This window comes from Cyprinus carpio, chromosome A22 (assembly GCF_018340385.1).
Source record: "Cyprinus carpio isolate SPL01 chromosome A22, ASM1834038v1, whole genome shotgun sequence".
Lineage (NCBI taxonomy): Eukaryota > Metazoa > Chordata > Actinopteri > Cypriniformes > Cyprinidae > Cyprinus > Cyprinus carpio.
The window spans coordinates 2,656,599-2,677,720 of NC_056593.1; the positions used below are offsets into that span (position 1 = coordinate 2,656,599).

The window sequence follows — 21,122 nt, forward strand, 5'->3', positions numbered from 1 at the left end:
TTTTAATGTTTTTGAAAGAAGTTTCTTCTGCTCATCAAGCCTGCATTTATTTGATCAAAAATACAGAAAAAAAAATGTAATATTGTGATATATTATTACAATTTAAAATAATTGTTTTTAAATTTATTATACTTTAAATTATCATTTATTTCTGTTATGCAAAGCTGAATTTTTAGGATGATTATCACATGATCCTTTACAAATCATTCTAATATGATGATTCATTATCAAAGTTGGAAACAGTTCTGCTGTGTTAATATTTTTTCAGAACATGTGATACTTTTTTTAGGATACTTTGATGAATAAAAAGTAAAAAAAAAAAAAAAGAAAAAAAGAAAAATAGAAGCTAGCTATGTTGTTAAAATATAAATATTTTGTAATAACAATATACACTACTGGTCAGTAATTTGGGGTCAGTAATTTTTTTTTTGTCTTTCTTTTTTTAAATAAAATCAATACTTTTAAATTGTTAAATTGATAAAAAGTGATAGTAAAGAAAATATATTATTAGAATATATATTATTAGATTTTTTATTTTTATTTTGAATAATGCAGTTCTTTTTAACCTTCTTATTCATCAAATATATTAGACAGCAGAACTGTTTCCAACACTCATAATAAATCAGAATATTAGAATGATTTCTAAATGATCATGTGATAGACTGGATGTTACATGTGACACTGAAGGCTGGAGTAATGATGCTGAAAATTCAGCTTTGCATCACAGGAATAAATTATTTTTTCACAGTATATTCAAATAGAAAACTATTATTTTAAGTTGTAAATAATATTTCACAATATTAATGTTTTTTTCTGTATTTTTGATCAAATAAATGCAGGCTTGATGAGCAGAAGAGACTTCTTTTCAAAAACATTAAAAATAGTAATGTTTCCAAACTTTTGACCTGTACTGTATATATATATATATATATATATATAAATTTTGACCTGTGATTTATTTTATTGTGTTTTATTAGAGGGAGATAAAGTACAATTCTTTATAAATATTGAATAAATAAAAATAAAATACTAGAAAGGATTTTCCTCAAATCTCATTTGGCGTATTTGAAGGAAGGTTTGCAGATTATTCGTTATGAAACTCTATTAAATCGACGCAATAAATAACTCTACGATTTAGCCGAGTCGAGGAAGTGAAACCAAAAGATCCTCATCCGCTTCCGGTGACGTTGTCATGGAGTCATGTTGCGGTAAACATGGAATATAGACAACAACTATGCGATGTGCTCGGTTTCCCTTGAAACGAGGCTTTTTGATGACATGTTTTGTTTATGTTACGCATGTGAAAAAGCAGACTGTTTCTAGTTTAACAAATTGGCGATGTTTACTAACTAGTCAAGATGTGGAGTCGTGGAGGAAGGAGTTCAGCTCTGGAGCGGGCGAAGGCTCAGCTCTCTGGACGGAGAATCTCCAACAATGGGCTTTCAAGAGATGTGGTTCGTCTGTGTTACACAATTGCTCTACATTCGACATGACACCAAAAAGAATGCGATTTACTTTCTTAATACACGTTTCTGGTGTTATTATGCACGATTCGTCACGTTAATTCCATATCTTAATTCTTTGTTATGAATCTTAAACGACTTTACTTCTCAGATGACGTCATCGAGGCCGCGCAGTATTATTAATATACATATAGTTTTTTAGTCAGTAGTTTATCCTTCTGTTATGGAAGGCCATTTGTGCCACTGACTAGAGAGAAGAAAAAAAATGTTTTTAATACTCAGTTTCTTTATATCTCACAAAGGTCACAATTGTGAGATATAAAGTTAAGTTTATTTATATTTTTTTTTTGTCAGAATTGTGGTGTTATAATCTCTATTTTGGGGTATAAAATGTGTATTTTTGTTTGTTTTTTTTAGATTTTGAGTTTTTATATCAAATATGTGTATTTTTAAAAATTTTGAGTCTTTGTATCGTATGTAAACTCGCACTTGCGAGAAAAAAAAAGTCTGAATTGTGAAGTAAAAATCAACAATTTGTTATTTTTTTATTCAGTGGCGGAAACAGGCTTCTGTACAATGTTGAAAGTAATGTTGCCTTTGCAAAATTTGTATGAATAATGCAGTGTTTTAATGCCGTTTAATGTTATTGTAACAAAGGTTAGGGCAATCATAGCACATAATGATATATTTAAAAAATAAAATAAAATAAGCAGCATTAAAACTGTGATATGTGGAGATCATGTTACCGACTGTTATTTAATGTCTGTGGTGTGTTGCAATAACTCTTGTTTACCCAGGAGAACTCTGGAAAATTCGTGTCACCATCCAGACAGATGCAATTCCAGGATTTGAGCGAAGTCTTTTCGCCATCAGAAAGTGAAAACCAGGACCCTGTGAAGACTACGGCATTGGAGAGTTTCGGCATGGGTGGAGGGAGCCGATTTCTGAAGAAGACCTCCAAAGATGCCACTGGAGACAGAGTGTCATCTGCTCCTCGAAAAACTCCTGCAGGAACATTCATACCTCAACGCAGTTCACAAAGCGCAGCTTTGAGTAGACTAGCGCTCATCGAAAACCGCATCAGAAACCAGAAAACCAAAAGTGACGGCGCTAGTATCCATGCAAACCTCTCAGAACCACAAGAGACACATACATCTTTACAGTCCAGCAGTGAGCTGAGCATGACAGGGAATCGCTTTCTAAAGAAGAGGACTGTGTCCGCACCTCGAGAGCAGAAGGTTCCTGAGAGAACGCTTGGTCTGAATGAACGTAAAGAAAGGAGAGTCAGTTTAGACAGCGACGAACAGGACATGCGAAGACTTCTAGGAGATTCTTTTAGCTTATCAGAAGGTTCCTTGCAAAATGCAGCAAGGCAAAAGAGTCCTCAACCAGTTAAAAAGGTATTAGAACAGTAAAATTGTTGTTTGACCCCAGTTTACTCTCCTGTTCTATCATTCTTAACCAGTATGACTTTCTTCTTTTCCAGTTATACAAGAAGAGCAGTGAAAAGTCCACCGTACCTTCGCCGACTCCTGAAAAACATGAAGTTCTCACCCATCAAAGTCTTTCTCCTCCACCCAGCAGGCCTGAGTCACACATAGTCAGGTTTACTGAACATTCAGTGTCCTCTGAAACGGATCACAGTGAGATCCGGTCTTTGGACGATCTTTTTCCTGTTGCTGCGGCACCTGATTCTGATGATACTCTGAGCGAGAGGAGTGCAGTCTTGGATGGTAAAACACCTGTGGATTCAACATCTCGCAATCTTCTGAAACCTTTCTTAACTATTGTTAAATTTAATTGTTCACTGTGTTTTAAAATGTTTTTCTCTTGATGACCTACCCACAGATTTCAAACTGAACGTAATGACATTGGACGATCTTGCCCCTATACCATTTGAAGCAGCTGAAATCTTACAAGAAAAGGTGCGCTGAACGTCATATCTGAACATAATTTACGCAAGATTTTTTAATACTGATAAACATTGTCTTTAATCACAGAAAGAAACACAAGCCAGACAGGAAGACAGAAATAAGAAGTCATCCAACATTTCAGATGTTGCTTCACCACCCACACTAGAAGAGGCCTCGGCTGCCTACGAGAGTGATTTTGAGAGCGAGATCCCATCTGAGACGCCAGAGAGTGCCAGTGAGATCTCCGAACGTCTCGCAGATAAAGACAAAGACGCCTCACTGATCAGCGAGGCCCAGTACAGCTCATACAAATCCCAGGATGGCAACGACGATAACCGTAATTTATCACAATCATCGTCATCAAGTTGCCACTCAGACTCTTCCTCGAGGTCTACCTCGTCCAATGCAACAGTCACACACGGCCCCAGTCCTGATGGTCACGTGAAGGAGGTTGCAGTACAGACTCAGGCGGATGGACTAACTTACACATGGTCTTCTGGTAGGTTTACGTTATCCGATACTTCTGTCAAGTCAAACTTACGAAACCCATCAAGAACATGTCTAAATCATTTTTGAAACTCCATTTCTTTGGGGTGTCCCTCAGGGTTATAGTTTAGGACCACATTCATTCTTGTTCTGACTGAAATGAATTTTGGAGTGTATTTGGGAGATTCTTCAAGAACACGTCTAGATTATATTTGGAACTTCATTTTTGGGGGGGGCGTCCCTCAGGGTTATAGTTTAGGACCACATTCATTCTTGTTCTGACTGAAATGTGTTTGGGAGAATCTTACGAAATCCATCAAGAACACGTCTAGATCATATTTGAAACTCCATTTTTTGGGGGGCGTCCCTCAGGGTTAGAGTTTAGGACCACTTTGATTCTTGTTTTGAGGAAAATGTATTTTGGGTGAATCTAGCAAAAACTGTCAAAACATGTCTAGATCATATTTGAATCATTTCTTTGGGGTGTCCCTCAGAGACAATGTTAGAGTTTAAGACCACTTTAATTCATGTTTTGAGGAAGATAAATGTGGGTGAATCTAACAAAACAGTCAAGAACATATCTTCATATTTTGTCTGAATATCAAAAGAAAAGAGTATTTGTTGTGCATCATTACTATTTTCATGACATTTAAACACATTTTCCTCCAAAATTTCCATACTGGCAAAAAACCTAGAAAGACATGTTTTTGTGAAATCCACCCATTTATGTCAGCATTTTTTTCAGGCATGGCTGCTGTTGGTCCGTCACTGGGCATGACGTACGTGGACCCCACTCCAATAGCCAGTCACACAGTCAGCGCTGAAGCCATCGAGAGTAAGAATTACAATATGATCTACACGCTTTACGTTTGAATAACCCTGAACCTAGAAAACATGAACATCTCAAGTGGTTACTATAAACAACTGAGAAAAATCCTTTGCTTAATAGTTGAATTAACTCATTATCTTCCATGCTAACAGGTTTGACGGCGTACAGTCCTGCCGTTTTTGCACTCAACGACATGTTGCGGCAGCAGTTGGCCCTTACTAGAGGATTCATCGACTCCACCAGACGTCACTACACGTCAATGATCGAGTCACTGGGACCTGCCGACTACAAATACACCACACTAGAGGATACTAAAGAGGTAAGATTTTGACAAGGAAAGAAATTGAGGCTTTTAGGGTTAGACATGCAACAGTTGTAACAAATTTATATATATCAAATCATTTTATTTATTTCATAATATCTTTAAAGTTTGCTAACAGGACTTTATTTTGTTCTAGTTTATCCGTGCTCACAGGCCACCCAAACTGAGTATTGAAGACGCTTTAGAGGAAGTTCTACAGGAAATGAGAGACTATCATTACAGTTGAATTAACAGATGATCAACATTTTGGATGCATCATCAATAGATTAACAGCCAAAACTTTTCAATCATTGTTCATGCTGCATAAAATAAACCAGTATTTTTTTGTATCTGTTCATTGTGCATAAATGAAATGTTTACATAAACACTGTGCCCTTTTTAAAACATCTTTATTTTGCTTGTACAGAATCTCAGATTAATCAAAGAAAATGCTTGCAATGACACTGACACTTTCTGTGAGTTACAATATGATGCACTGATGCATTTTACTACAGAAAGGAACTAGAGAGCAAAATAAAACGTCCAAACAAATGTGAAAAAAAGCTTTATGACAACTACAGTAAAAAAACAGATCATGTGTGACGGGTGATCACTCTGTGCTGGAGGGCTCCTGGGGGTCTCTGGTTACTGAGGACAGAAAAAGATAAAAATACTTGGTTATAATTAACAGTAAGTTCAATACATGTGGTTAATAGTTTGATCAAACCCCTAACCCTAATAATTAGCATCAATATTAGTGATGTTTGACTTGGAAAACAGGCTGCTGCTGATTTTTAAGCCTCTATTTTACAAACACAAATACCTTTTTCTCGTGCTTTCATCCTTGCGACAAAATTGTAGCTTTTGTTTCGCCTGTAGTTCACGTATGGGTCGTCCAGTGGGACTCCCACTCCTTTATACTGGTCCCACCTGTCCCGGATGTCTCCTCCTTTGATGGGGTCTTGAATGCCCTGTTCTTTAGCACCAAGACCTCCTGACCCACTCCAGCCTGCAGGACGAACAGAAAGAGATTTAGCACTGGATCAACGGAAAGATCGGTTCATGGCGGCGTTTGTTGATCACGTACCCATCTTCATGAGCATCTGATGGCCTTTGTTTTCTTCACCCAGCCTGAGGTCGACGGGTAACGCAGCAGGACCTGAACCCAAACCAGATGTGGAGCTGCGGAGAGAGACCGTATTTCATGTCAACGTCATAATAAATTGCTATTTGGTTTGAAGAATTTCATTAAATTTATTAGGTGAAAATCATTCTCTGGTAAAATCTGCATGCATTTATTTTAATTGAAATAAATGTTTTGATGAATTTCATTAAATTTATCAGCAATGATTATACCAACTGTTTTTTTTAATTTTAATTGTTTAATAATTTTTTTTTATAATTTTTTATTTTTTTTAATTGAAATAAACAATAATAATTGTTTACAATTTTTTAATCATGCAATAAAATACAATCATAGACACTGCAATCTGGATGTGAATTTTTTTTTTTTTTTTTTTCCAGCTCTCGATATTTGACTTGTGAAGGTCAAAGTTACAATATTTAACTTATAAAGCTCAAAATAAATGTGGAGAAGGTTTGTGACCAAAAATACAATAAAATATTTTGTATTGGGCTTTCATAGCATGGGACTAGAAATTTAGGAGCCTCTAATGAGTGAAAAAAAAAAAAAGTGAAAAAAAAGGTGTTTTTTTCTCGTTGTTTTTAGTGATTAGTTTTTCCAATCTTTATATTTGAATTTTCACTAAATAAAAATGTTGCAATTTCACTTTGTATTAACATTGTTTTTCATTGTAAATTTATAAAAAAAATAAAAATGAAAAACATAATATATAAACATTGTTTTTCATTGTTAATTCATAATATATATATATATAATAAATAAATAAATAACTTAATTGTATTTTTTTTTTTAATTAAGCATAAATAATATATGTTGTAAATAAAGCTTTGTGGAAAAAGCTGATACAGATGAGATCACAAAGCAAAAATCTGCTTTTCAAATATGAAGTGGACTTGGGTAATAAAAGCAAATCGACTTACGGTGGCGTCGGACTGCGTGATTTTGATTTTGCAGCATGGCGACGCTTGTCTGGAGATCGTGACCTGGAGCGAGATCTGGAGCGGGAGCGACTTTGGGATCTGGATCTGGAGCGACTCCTGCTCCTACAGGAGAAAGTAAAAAAAAAAAAAAAAAAGTGTTCAACAACTTCCTGTGGCTGGAAAAAAAAATGGTTTAAATGTCAAAGCAGATATTGTTTTTGGGATACCTAGAGTGAGATCTGGAGTAGGAGCGAGAACGAGAGCGGGATCTGGATCGGGATCTGGAGCGAGAGGATTTGGAAGACCTGGAGCTGGAGCGTGACGTCGATCGTCCTCGGCTGCGTGACCGGCTGCGGGAGGGACTCCCTCGGGTGCTGCCAAAAAAAAATTTATTACCAACGAGGTCTTATTAATTCATTCCTAGGACTTATTAATTTTGTGGCCACGTTCCATGTTTCATTAATTTGTTCCCAAGTAAACTCATGATTTAACTAAAATGAGGAAACGAATGAATTAAGTCGTAGGAATGAATTCTTAATTATTTCTCTTGTAAACAAAGCTTTGTACCGCATGATAATGTTAACTGCAAACATTGCTTTTGTGTTTTAAAATACAGTAACGAGAACCGTGAAACCATTTTAGAAAGGTGAATTCAACGTCTCTGTAACTAGATAGGAAATAGCAAACAATAACCTCCATTTAAAGTAAAACGACCCTCATTTTATCAAATTATTATGATCACATTTATTCATTTTACAATCCTACGACTACGCTTATTTAGACTAAAATATAGTATACTATAATAGTATTTATTTACATTTTGAATCAGGTTTTAGTTTTATATTTTCAATTTTAATTTCAGTTTTTAGTTAGTATAGTTATATTATAGTTGTATTTTTTATTTTAAGCTTTTGATTTTAATTCATTTTAGTAAAAAGTATTTTTTTTTCAATTTTTATTAAATTTTTTTATATTAAGTTTTTATTTCAGTTTTAGTCTTAGTAAATTTAACGCCAACTTATTTTATTTCAGTGAGTTGCAAAGACAACATTTCTAATTTTTGTATAGCTTAAGCTTTTTCAATTAACATTCACATTTTATTTCAGTTTTATTTTAACTAACAAAATGAATAGTGTAATAGTTTTTTGTTAGAATACATTAAAACAGTTGATTTAATCCCCACCTGTTGCGCTTGTCTTGTTCCTTTTTCCGCCTCGCTCTCATTTTGGCCCGGAAGAACTCATACAGACCATTCTGTTCCCAACCCTCACTGGAAAAATCATCATTTTCAGTTATTACAACTGAAGTATTAAATATTTTAAAAAATGGCTACACTCTATAGCAGTCACACTTGAAGTGGTCACCTGTTTCTGGGTCTGTCGTGGGACGGCGGGCTGTAAAACGCCTCCACTGCGGCCAGCAGACGCTCACTGGGAGGCATCGGGGGCGGCAGACGGATGTCTTTGGGGTCCAGAGGCTTATAATCGTGATCTTCAAGCTATTATCAAAGAGAAAGTATCACCTTTAGCACGAGACTGACAAAAACTATCTGTCCCAGCTCACGTCGGATGCAAAATCACCTTCACAAGCGGCGCCATGAGTCCTGCGGGAAGGTCGAAGTAGGGCACGTTGGGGACCAGGCTGGGGTCGTCCTGACTGACGTGAGCCGGGGTCTGGCGCCGCATGTGGGGCGCCTGGCCGTTAAACCCGTGAGGAGGAGGTCCGAAATCAGGATGCTGGTTCCCGCCCCACGGAGGAGGATCAGCAATCCCCGGAGGAGGAATCCTCTGGTTGGGGTGGTGATGAGGCGGCGGACCGATCTCTGATATGAGAAGAACAATGGAATCCTCTGGTTGGGGTGGTGATGAGGCGGCGGACCGATTTGCTAGGCAAAAACCGGACCGATCTCTGATATGAGAAGAACAATATCTGAAATTTCTATTAAGTATTGCATTTTTTTTTTGTATTTGTAAGCATTTTTTAAACTTTTAAAAGTGTCTTATACAAAATTTGAATTTGTGATAAAAAAAATTTTTTTTAAAAACACGCAAGATCTGAAAACAAAACAAATTGCTTTTTTTGTACCCATTTAAAACTAAGGCAGAATAAAAAAATAAATAAATAAAAAAATCTGTTAAGTATTAAAATATTACAAGTATTAAATTATATTACAATATGTGTAATTAGTTTTTGCGTTCATTTTGTGAACGGTTCAATTAAAATATGCATCGGTTTTTTATTTTATTTTGGAAAACAAATTCTTGTTTGGTCACATCTGAATGCTGAATGTGTTATTTTAGTATCAGTAGTATACTATAATAGTATTTATCGGTATTTTAAAATAGTTTATTTATATATATATTTTTTCATTTTAATTGTAGTTTAAGTTCTACTAATTTTGCTTTGTTTTGTTGTTTCTTATATTTATATTTAATTTTTATTTAAGCTTTACTTTTAGTAATTTTAGTACAGTATTACAGTATTTACTAGTATTTTCAATTAGGTTTTAATTTTCAGTTGTTTTATTTTCATTTTTTCATATACCCCTATTACAATAATGCTGTGAAATATATAATTATAATAACTGTACTGTAATCATAATTTCATTTTACAGAACAGTGAAATTACAACATATTTATGTCTAAATTTCTTAACTTTCAAACGTTAAACCTCAGATTTACACACTTCGCATGGATAGAAAATGTCAATACATATCAATGTGGAAAAAAATAAAATTTGCATACTCCTCTATTAGTTTTTAACAAAACTTACTCATCTAGTTGCATCCGAAATTTTAGTAATTTATTGAAACACAAGGACAGTGAATTTGTGCAAATGTTTCCACAAAATCACATTCTTACAGTATTTTTTCCATTAAATTCAACAACTTAAATACTGCTTAACTATTAAATAAAATAAACCCATTCTGCTTAGGTTTAACTCGAGTAGTTTTCCGAATATTAAAGCTGAGGTCGCACCTCCTGGGAAGTCTCCCTGTGGGTAGTCGAATCGGTGCGGTGGATACGGCGGACGCTCAAAGTGATGCCGCGGAGGAAACTCATCCTGCATGAAGCGCGGCGGGAAGCGCCCGAAGTTGTGTGGCGGCGGCTGGTTGAACGGTGGCGGCTGCTGGTGTGGAGGGAAGGGCCCGCGAAAATGCGGAGGACGCTGCATGCGGAAGGGAGGCTCCCTCTGGCCCCACGGCGGCGGTTGATCCGGCTGGCCGCTCCACGGCGGCTGCTCGAACTGGCCGCTCCAGGAGGGCGGTGGCTCGTTCTGGCTGCTCCAGGGGCCTGCGGGGCCCCCGTCCCGAGGGCCGCTCCAGTTGGGGTCCCGCTGCTCGTTCCACATGCCCTCGTGGCTGTTCCAGGGAGGGCAGGGGGGCGGGGCTTGAACTGGGTCGAATGGTGGCTGGAGGCGGAAACATTGAATATGTTAGAATCAGGGCTACGTGGATTACTTACAAATTGTAAAATAAAACTATTAAAATAGTCTTAGACAAAAATTAGGAATTAAGTTTATATATTTTCAGTTTTTGTTTTCTTTTCAGTTTTACAATTTTTTTAAGACTTATATTTAGTTTTTTTATTTTTTTTTAAGTATTTTTATTTTAGTTTTAGTTTTACTTATTTTAGTATATTATTATACTAGTATTATCCAGAATTTTTGGAGCAAAAATAAATAAATAAATAAATAATAATAATAACTCTTTATATATATATATATATATATATATATATATATATATATATATATATATATATATATATATATATATATTATATATATATATATATATAAACAGTCTAAAATATTACATTTATTCATTTAGGAGACACTTTTATCCAAAGGACGACAATGGGAGCAATCAAAATCAACAAAAGCTATAACAAGAGTAATAAATATAATATATTAATATATAATATAATAATCCACACTATTTTTTTTTTTTTATTTGGAAAAAATCCCCCCCCCATTAATTCAAGAATTTAAATATATGTAATAATATATTCATATTTAAATATAATGTAAAATGTATATATAATGCATTTAATATTTAAAAAAAAAAATAGTATGTTACTGATTTCAAATTGCATGACAAAAATTGTACTTAGTAACAATCTATTCCGCTACATTTTAGTTAATATAAGGTTACTTTTAGATTACTTTTGACCTAAATAATTTATCACATTGATCTGAATAGGATAATCTTTAAAACAGTTTAATCTTTTTTTTTTTTTTTTTGAGATCAACATTTTATTTGAGTTTAATTTTCATATCAAGATCATAGTCAAAACTCTAAAAACATTCCAATCTAATTACAAATACTTAATATTTGGAGTCTGATATTGAGTTAGTATTAATACACAGCTGCAAACAGTGTAAGATCTGTAAGACTGGACAGCGTTTCGTTCACTTACGGGTTGCTGCGGGTTCCACGCTGGCATGTTGTGCTGCGGATCGAACCAGCCGGGTTTAGAGGAGGGAATGTCGGCCGACGCTGCCGGGTTCGAGTCTGATGGTCGGTTCTGAGGGCCTTCGTAATCGCCGGGTGGAGGTCCGGCCCCTGGAGGCTTCAGATCTCCTGATGACATCATACAAAATATCAATTTACACATTACAACGAGCCAAGAATGACATCATAATTAATCACATATAAGCAAAAATGACATCATATATAGTCAAGAAACACAAAATGTTTGTATGTGTAAGTGTATAAATGTTTGGTCTATTTATGTAAAGCACCACCGCAGTCATAAATAATCCTAACGAGGGTTAATTAAGCTCTAAACTTAAAAAAGGAATGATATCAAGGCAAAAAGAATGAAGTTTGTACTGAAAAGCAAAAGCAAACTGGAGAATAAATGCACGACTAAAAACTGACATGCAAATTGATGTTTTTTTATGTTTTTGAAAGTCTCTTCTGTTCACCAAGGCTGTATTTATTTGCTCAAACATACCATAAAAACACTAAAATTGTAAAATATTAGAATTCAAAACTGCTTTCTATGTTAAACTGTAATTTATTTCTGTGATGTGCAGCTGTATTTTCAGCATCATTACTCCAGTCTTCAGTGTCACATGATCTTCAGAAATCATTCTAATATGCTGGTTTGCTGCTCAAGAAACATTTCTGATTATTATCAATGTTGAAAACAGTTGCGTTCCTTCATATTTTTGTGGAAACTGTGATACATTTTATTTTTCAGGATTCACAGATGAACAGAAAGCTCAAAAGCACAGCATTTATTAGAAACAGAAATAGTCTGTAACATTATAAATGTCTTCGCTGCCACTTCTGATCAATTTATTCCTTGCAGAATAAAAGCATTAATATCGTTCTAGCCCCAAACTTATGAACAGCGTTTTTTTTTGTTTATATATAAGAGACTTTGTCTGCATGTGATTTCAAATATGTAGTTTTTTTTCCCAGATTGACCTAAAACTTATTTCAGATAGTTTCCATACATATCTAATCTTTATTTAGTTTAAGATAAAGCTCTAAATTTTCTAGAACTAAGATTAAAAACTAAATATTTGTAATATTTATTTAATATAAAAACTATAATTGTTTAAGATATTGTAATATAAATAGATTAGTAAAATATTATAAATAATAATATAATTAATATTGTGTTTTTAATTTGATTATAAATATGTTTTTACCAGGCTGAGAGGTCAGGGGCGGTTGTGTCTTGACGTCGGCGTCTGCAGGCGTCAGCTGACCGACAGCCGCTGCGGCTGCTGCTACTGCCACCGTCTGCTGCTGCTTCAGATTAGTAACAAACTCCTCGTGCTGCGTCTTCAGCGCCTGGATCTGCTGCTGGAAGGCCATCTGGACGGGCTGCACCACCGCCGCGTACTCCGTGATGAGCGACGCCTGGACCAGACACAACAGAGACGTGACGAGAAACACATCTTTAGCTGCAAAACAAACACTGAGAGCACGAGCCGTACCTGATACTGCCCCAGACCCAGAGCCGGACTCTGAAGCTGCTGGATGGTGACGTCGTCAAAGTAGCCGTTCTTCTCCCAGAGCAGCAGCAGCTGAAAACATGAACAACAACTGAGTCTCTCACGTAAAACTGAGATCATGACATCTACCAAAGTCAGTTTAGAAGGGAAACGTGAAGAAATGGGGATGGATGATCTTACGCGGGTGATTTTCTGCTGCTTGTCTTCCTCTACAGCCAGGAAGCTGGTGCAGTAAATGGGAACCACAACTTTCTGTAGCGCCGCCAAAAGATCCCTCTGATTCTTCCTCTGACTGTGGAGAAACAAACGCCATAAAATACACTTCGAGTTGCGAGGTACAACTAAAATGGGCCACTACTTTAACATGCTTTCCTAGTGTGAAAAGTGAATATAATAACTATTTTCTGATGACCTTTTTCATTTGAAGCCTAAAATTAAAGTGAAAATTAATACAAATTAAGTTAAATGTAATAAAAATTAGACATCAAATATTTTTTAATTTAAATTACCCAACCAGTGTCGTAATTCTCATTAACTAAAACTTAAAAAAAAAAACTTTACATTCATTGAAATATTAAAAAATGTATTCAGTTATTCAAACTTATTTTATTTCGGCTAGTTTTAAAAAGCAACATTTTCAATTTTAATTTAGTGATAACTGAAACTGAAATGAGTGATAAAAATAAAAAAATAGACATTAAAAAACAAATTTAAAAAAAATTACAACATTAAACTAAAATGAAAATGAAAACAGCACATAAAAAAAATGAGAACTTTAAAATAAAGCATCACATTAAATAACATTATGCAAATTTATGATTAAGTCCTTCATTTATATAATCAAAATGACCCCTGATTATTAACTAATATTAAATATAAATAAAATACATTTATGTTAAATGAAATTGTTTATTAATTAAAATAATATTATAAAAGATAATAAAAATGTAAATATAAAAAAACATTACTATGAATGAAACTCTAAATTTTTGTAATATAAAAATATTTTTAAATATTTACATATAATAAAAGGAATTAAAATTATAAATAAAATGCCTACAAATATATAAGGAAACCAATATAAACACTAATTCAGAATATTATTTAATGATATGATACTATAATAGTATATTAATGATACTGACATAACCCTCCATCAGAACAGCTGACTTTAATATTCTAATTCATTATGAAGTGCCATAACACAGTTCAGATGAAAGCTCTGCGTCTCACCAATGATGCAGCACGTCGTTGGTCAGATAGATGAGATGCAGGCGGAGCTCGAAGTGCGCCTCGTCCGCAGTGATGCGGTTTCTGAGATGCGACGTCATCAGCTCGCAGTGCGACGGGGTCTTCGCGTTACTGAACATCCAGTTCTTTCCAGCCTGAGAGAGAACGAAATATAAGCACTAATGACTAATCTGAGACGCATCGGAGAGAGCGAGGCAGGTTTCGGCTCGTACCGATATGGCGTCTTTGGTGCAGGTGTCTATGATGGGCTGCAGCAGGTTGTCAAACTCGTTCATGTCCAGCTGCGTCTCCACCAGCAGCTTCTGCATCTGCTGCTCCATCGCCAGAGAGATGGCGGCCGTCACTTGCTCCTGAAAGCCCAAAACACATTTATTTAACAGAATATATTACAGTTTAAAAGTCTGGGGACAGTTAAAAAAAATTAACAGAATATTAAAAAATGTGTGAAAAAAAAGAAAACAAACTTGTTTTGAACTTTCCATTCATCAAAGAATCCTGGAAAAAAGAATGCATCACAATTTTCACAAAAAATACTGGGCAGCATGTTTTCAACACGATAATATCAGAAATGTCTGAGCAGTGAATCATATATTAGAGTGATTTCTGAAGATCATGTGACACTGAGGCTGGAGTAATGATCAAATTCAGCTTTAATCACAGAAATTTGCTCTTCTTTTGAATTCAGATTTGATCACTATTTTAAAAATTTTAATTTTGGTTTGAATGTGCCTTGTTTGTGGGTTTGAATTTAATTTGAAAAGCTTAAAAAAAACTTTAATGTTGGTTTGACAAAGCCTTGTTTTGTTGTTTGAAATTGCTAGTATGTTTTTACATGTTAACATAATTTAACATTGCTAGCCAGTTTTAACATGTTACTAGCATAATATACCATTACTAGTAATTTGCTAACAGGATTTATGTTGCAAACATGATTCAAAAAATTAATAACATGTTTTATCATTTTAATATGATTTAACAGGTTAGCAACATGCTAATTCATGTTAGCAACAAGTTTTAACATGTTGCTAACATGATTTAACACATTACTAGCCTAGATGCTAACATGATTTATGTTGCAAACATGATTCAATATATTAGTAGCATGTTTTAACATGTTAACGTGATGTAAAAGGTTAGCAACATACTAACCATGCTAGCAACAAGTTTTAAGACATTGCTAGCCAGTTTTAACATGTTGCTAACATGATTTAATATGATTTAACAGGTTACCAGCATGCTATCCATGCTAGCAAAACGTTTTAAGACATTGCTAGCCAGTTTTAAACATGTTGCTAACATTATTTAACACATCACTAGCAAGATGATGCTAATAGGATTTATGTTGCAAACATGATTTAATATATTAGTAGCATGTTTTAACCGTTGCCAATATATTAGTAGCATGTTTTAACATGTTAACGTGATGTAAAAGGTTAGCAACATACTAACCATGCTAGCAACAAGTTTTAAGACATTGCTAGCCAGTTTTAACATGTTGCTAACATGATTTAACACATTACTAGCAAGTTGCTAATAGGATTTATGTTGCAAACATGATTTAATACATGAGTAGCATGTTTTAACAAGTTACTAGCATGTTTTAACATGATTTAACAGGTTAGCAACATGCTAATCAATGCTAGCAACAAGACTTAAGACATTATTAGCCAGTTTTAACACGTTGCTAATATGATTTAACACATTTTTATAGAATTTTTATTATGGTTTTTGTTTTGAAAATATGATTTAATATATTAGTAGCATGTTTTAACACATTGCTAGCATGTTTTCAAATGTTAACATGATTTAACAGGTTAGCAACATGCTAATTTATGCTAACAACATGTTTCAACATTCCTAGCCATTTTTAACAACTTGCTAACATGATTTAACACATTACTAGAATGTTTTAGCATGTTAACATGATTAAACATGTTAGCAACATGCTAATTCATACATGCGACACGTTTAACACATTGCTAGCCTGTTTTAACGTGCTACAAACATGATTAGCACATTGTTAGCATGAATTAGAATGTTGTCCTAGGATATTCGTTAAGCTTTGGTAGAGACAGACAGCTTAAATACTGTATGTACGTTATTGTACAAAAGTTTTCAACCCCTTAATGAAAGTCTATGGGACTTTTCGTTGATTTGATCGCCCATTTAATGAAAACCGTAAGTCCGATCAGTTCAAAAAGACACAGCAACCCGAGTCAGAACAGTCTTAAGGTCTGACCCGAGTTTGGTGGTTGTAGCCTGAAAACTCTAGGAGGAGATGTTGACTCAATTCAGTCTCACGAGAAGGATCAATCACAATATTACCGATTCTACTGTATTTTTTTGATCAATTAAATGCAACCGTGGTGTGCAGAAGAGCTTGGTGTACCTGTCTGAGGCTGAGCAGGTGTTGCTCCTGCTGCTGGAGGTTCCACTGGCTCTGCTGGATGAGCTCCTCCACAGACGGCGTGGTTGGCGGGATCGGCGGCGGCGGCAGCATCGTCATTGGCGCGGAAACATCGGCGACCTCGTTACCTGGAGGTTTACAGAGCTCTGCGAATCACAAGAACACGCAGATGCAAAAAACATCACGCCTACTGTACGCTGAGCCATACATCTGCCTGCCGGCGCGTCCGAATCTGACGGATGTGTGTGAACGGTCACACTGGGAAGTGCTACGAAAGAAAATATGAACCCTTTTGGAATGGACGTTCCCAGAGCAAAGCCATTCAGGTCGGAGAAACATGCAGGAAATCACTCATGCTGGTTTGTTCCCCTCTGATTTTCCATGTCTTGCGATAGTCGCATGAAAAACTCGGGAGTACGAAAACATTAAGCCGAGGAAAGCATGGGGATATGACACAGTAAACGGACTGCAAATAACTGAGGGGGAAATATATCAAGTAAAAAACCCACAAAGAAAAACGACTTGCTTGCGACTTCTTTGAATACCTGAATCTAGATTTATATAGAATGATTTCATTTGCAAACAAAAGTAAACCAAAAATCACACTGCACAAGTTTAGATATCATGTATGCAGCAATAAACAGTGCAGGGAAGTAACATTCTTTGCTTTAAAGGAATAGTTCAACCAAAAATGAAAAATTGCTAACAATTTACTCAACTTCAGGCCATGTAGATGAGTTTGTTTCTTCATCAGATTTGGAAAAATGTAGCATTGCATGACTTGCTCACCAGTAGATCCTCTGCAGTGAATGGGTGCCGTCAGAATGCGAGTCCAAACAGCTGATAAAAACATCACAATAATAATCCAACACCCAGCTGATAAAAACATCACAATAATCCACAAGTAATCTTGTAATCCAATAAGTAATTGATTTGTTTTTAACTTTGATAGAGATTCTTCTATCCATAATGTTGGTCTGAATCAGGAGAGAAATATGCAGAAATATGAACCCATAATCCATAATGTTTCCTCAAGTGAAAAAGGTCATCCCCTGTTGACGCTCACATCAAAATCCACTCACATATTTGTGTACAACTGTTTTGGCATGTAAACTGTGCTTGATCTGTGCAGATTTCTCTCCTGATTCAGCCAAAACGATTTTTTTCACTGGAGAAAGCATTATTATGGATAGAAGACTCTCTTTCGAAGATGAAAACACCTTAATGATGGATTTGTTTTGATGGTTTTGACATTAACTGATGGAGTGGAGTGGTGTGGATTACTTGTGTATTATTGTGATGTTTTTATCAGCTGTTTGGACTCACATTCTGACGGCACCCATTCACTGCAGAGCATCCATTGATGAGCAAGTGATGCAATGCTACATTTCTCCAAATCTGATGAAGAAACAAACTCATCTACATCTCAAATGGCCTGAAGGTGAGTAATTTTTCAGCAAATTATCATTTTTGGGTGAACTATTACATTACTTTTAATACTTGGTTTAAATCCCTAAGAAAGTGTAACGGCGATGGTTGGCAAACCCCGCCAAAAGTGATTTTTTTTTACATTTCAACCAACTGTACAGGTTGAAGTATGACTGAGAAAATGTAAACCGTAACAAAATCTGACAAATGAAATATAACAAAATTTTCAAGCATAGATGATGCAGAAGAACTCCATGAATACCAGGGAAAATGAAACATTTCTGATCATCGGTCTAATAAATACCTTCCATTTTATATTCATCATCATGAGAGGCAGAATCTATAAAGGAGAGAAGCACACCTTAAAGACGAATACACACACACACACACACACAATACAAAACAACCAAATCTAGCTGTTTCCATCCCACCTAGAACTAGAACTATTAAAAACATTTATGTGAATAAAAAATGAAGCTATAATAAATAAATAAATAAAATCAATAAAACTATTTAGATAAAATAAGTATAATTAAAATAGGTTTAAGCTGAAGCACCAAGATTACATAAAATAAATAAAAACTAAAATAAACCTAAAACTGATATAAAAATATATGAAACCTAAAAAATATTATTTTAAAACATAAAAAAACATTAAAAAATACCATAAAAAATAAAAATAAAAAAGACTAAAATAAAAACTAAAAAAGCTAAATCAAAAGATTAATAAAACTATACGAGTATATAGATGATATTAAAGGGTTAGTTCACCCAAATATTAAAATTATGTCATAAATGACTCACCCTCATGTCGTTCCAAACCCGTAAGACCTCCGTTCATCTTCGGAACACAGTTTAAGATATTTTAGATTTAGTCCGAGAGCTTTCTGTCTCTCCATTGAGAATGTATGTACGGTATACTGTCCACGTCCAGAAAGGTAATAAAAACATCATCAAAGTAGTCCATGTGACATCAGAGGGTCAGTTAGAATTTATTAAAGCATTGAAAATACATTTTGGTCCAAAAATAACAAAAATGATGACTTTATTCAGGATTGTCTTCTCTTCCGGGTCTGTTGTGAAATTCTAACTGACCCTCTGATGTCACATGGACTACAGTACCTTTCTGGACGTGGACAGTATACTGTACTACATACATTTTCAATGGAGGAACAGAAAGCTCTCGGACTAAATCTAAAATATCTTAAACTGTGTTCCGAAGATGAACAGAGGTCTCACGGGTTTGGAACGACATGAGGGTGAGTCATTAATGACAGAATCTTCATTTTTGGGTGAACTAACCCTTTAATATAACACAGGTTAGTAATAATAAATGTGAGTTATGCTCTGCGGTGGTTCATTCACGTACGCTGCTGCTGTTCGATGGCCAGTTTGTATTTGTAGTAGCCGAAATATTCTCCTCCGAACAGAAACGAGAACTTGGGGTTCTCCTTCTGCTTCTCCATGGTCATCTTCTCAAACTCGGGGCCATTTCGGGCGACAAACTGGGCCAGTTTGTCAATGACGTTACGCAGCTCTTGATCTGATGGGAAAAACATAGTATAGTTTCTATATTTAATTTTTAAGTATAACTAAATATTTGTGGTATTTTTTTAAGTGTAAGAGCTTTAAGACATTTCCTTTCATATCTTTTTGTGATGACAGTAATGGATATCACCAGCTGTCCACAGTTTTAGTTTAATAATATGATATTTGTACTGGAAATGTTGGTCAGCATTGACATTACTGTAAAAGCTTTATAAAGTATAAAGTATATTAGCAACTTCACTTGTCATCCTGATCACACAAGACAGTCTACACAAACTAAAGAGCACTTAAATGCTGATTTCATGTGTTAATTGCATGTTTAATTGTGTAAATAATGTCAGTTCACACGCGTTCGCGCGGATCACTCACTTACCTTCTGGCGGTGTGGAAATATCCATTTTCTCAGGATTACACGCGAGTTTTAGACCTGGAATTCACTTATGAGACATGACGCTGAAGTGCGGAACAAAATAAATCGCTTTTAAAAGGGTGCGACCATTATATTAGCACGGGTTTGTTGTGTTTCGGGTCAAGAACATGAAGCGACGGGAACCGAGTCCTGACGACTTCCTCTGAGATGCGTGCGCGCTCTGGAGTCGCTCAGAAGGGCCGTGACGTCACAGCGTCGCCTGCCGTTCGGAGGCCGCAATTTACAGACAATCTTAACTGACGACTTCCTCTGAGATTCGGACCTACGCCGTAGCCTTTTACGCCGTAGGCTATGCGTCAGTTTTAATTTATACTTCTGCGTCGTTGTCCCGCGTCGACGTGCAGTACACATGCAAACCGCTAGTCTGCGGTGTCCACGGGCATGTTGCTGTTGTAAACAGCAAGAAAACCCGCAGAGTACCATGACAAAAGCCGAAGAAGAAGCGGCTCGGCGGAGAAGCATTATTATAGCCATGACGGCGACAGAATAAAATATTAAATCAGTATTTAAACTACAAAAGGAGACAACAACGGAACAAGAGAAAGATGGCATTCTTTCAATCTTCACAAGGACTTGTTGCCACGGCAGATCAACATTGTTTATCGCGGACAAAATACTGATGTATAATGCTATGTAGTATAATAAATGATAAGACAATTGTTTCTTTGCTTTGTTTTATTTTATATAAGAAGGTGTAACATAAAAATATATTAAAGTGCACATTATAAACACACACCAAACTCAAGTACATACAAAGAAAGGGGTTCTAGCAAAACAATCACAGCACTTGCGCTCCGTGTAGAATTGACGCACTGTTAGCTTGTTTGAGAGGTGCACGTCAGGCTACGGCGTAGATTACGGCGTAGGGTGTGTGTCTATGCGTAGGCTACGGCGTAGGTCCGACGCAGAAGTATAAATCAGCCTTTATATGCGTAGTTTTTTCAGTATGTGTGGTGAGGTATTATTAATTATGTTTTTATTATTTATGTTGTTGATGTTGTTTTTAGATTTATTTATTTTATTATT

At 35.5% G+C, this 21,122-nt stretch overlaps 2 protein-coding genes across 3 annotated transcripts; one reads left to right on the forward strand and one right to left on the reverse strand.

Moving 5' to 3' along the window:
- Positions 1-1,157: 1,157 nt before the first annotated feature.
- ca22h19orf44 (chromosome A22 C19orf44 homolog) lies at positions 1,158-5,426 on the forward strand. The gene is made up of 8 exons (XM_042711661.1): positions 1,158-1,454; positions 2,261-2,863; positions 2,950-3,196; positions 3,312-3,388; positions 3,464-3,875; positions 4,608-4,697; positions 4,844-5,010; positions 5,150-5,426. Exons 1-8 carry the CDS (start codon positions 1,359-1,361, stop codon positions 5,237-5,239), a joined length of 1,782 nt encoding a protein of 593 aa, XP_042567595.1. The 5' UTR covers positions 1,158-1,358; the 3' UTR covers positions 5,240-5,426.
- LOC109059558 (calcium homeostasis endoplasmic reticulum protein) lies at positions 5,386-20,256 on the reverse strand. Of its 2 annotated transcripts, XM_042711659.1 has the most exons (19): positions 20,040-20,256; positions 19,488-19,661; positions 18,423-18,458; positions 16,673-16,836; positions 14,496-14,633; positions 14,266-14,417; positions 13,213-13,324; positions 13,015-13,104; positions 12,724-12,937; positions 11,478-11,641; positions 10,035-10,467; positions 8,637-8,878; positions 8,421-8,554; positions 8,240-8,326; positions 7,284-7,430; positions 7,057-7,179; positions 6,080-6,174; positions 5,816-6,001; positions 5,386-5,640 (listed from the first exon to the last, which is right to left on the reverse strand). In XM_042711659.1, the coding sequence occupies exons 1-19, from the start codon at positions 20,062-20,064 to the stop codon at positions 5,603-5,605; spliced, it is 2,754 nt and encodes a 917-aa protein (XP_042567593.1). In that variant the 5' UTR covers positions 20,065-20,256; the 3' UTR covers positions 5,386-5,602. The 2 variants fall into 2 exon arrangements, with proteins under 2 accessions (XP_042567593.1, XP_042567594.1); XM_042711660.1 differs by lacking the exon at positions 18,423-18,458.
- Between the last annotated feature and the right edge of the window lie 866 nt (positions 20,257-21,122).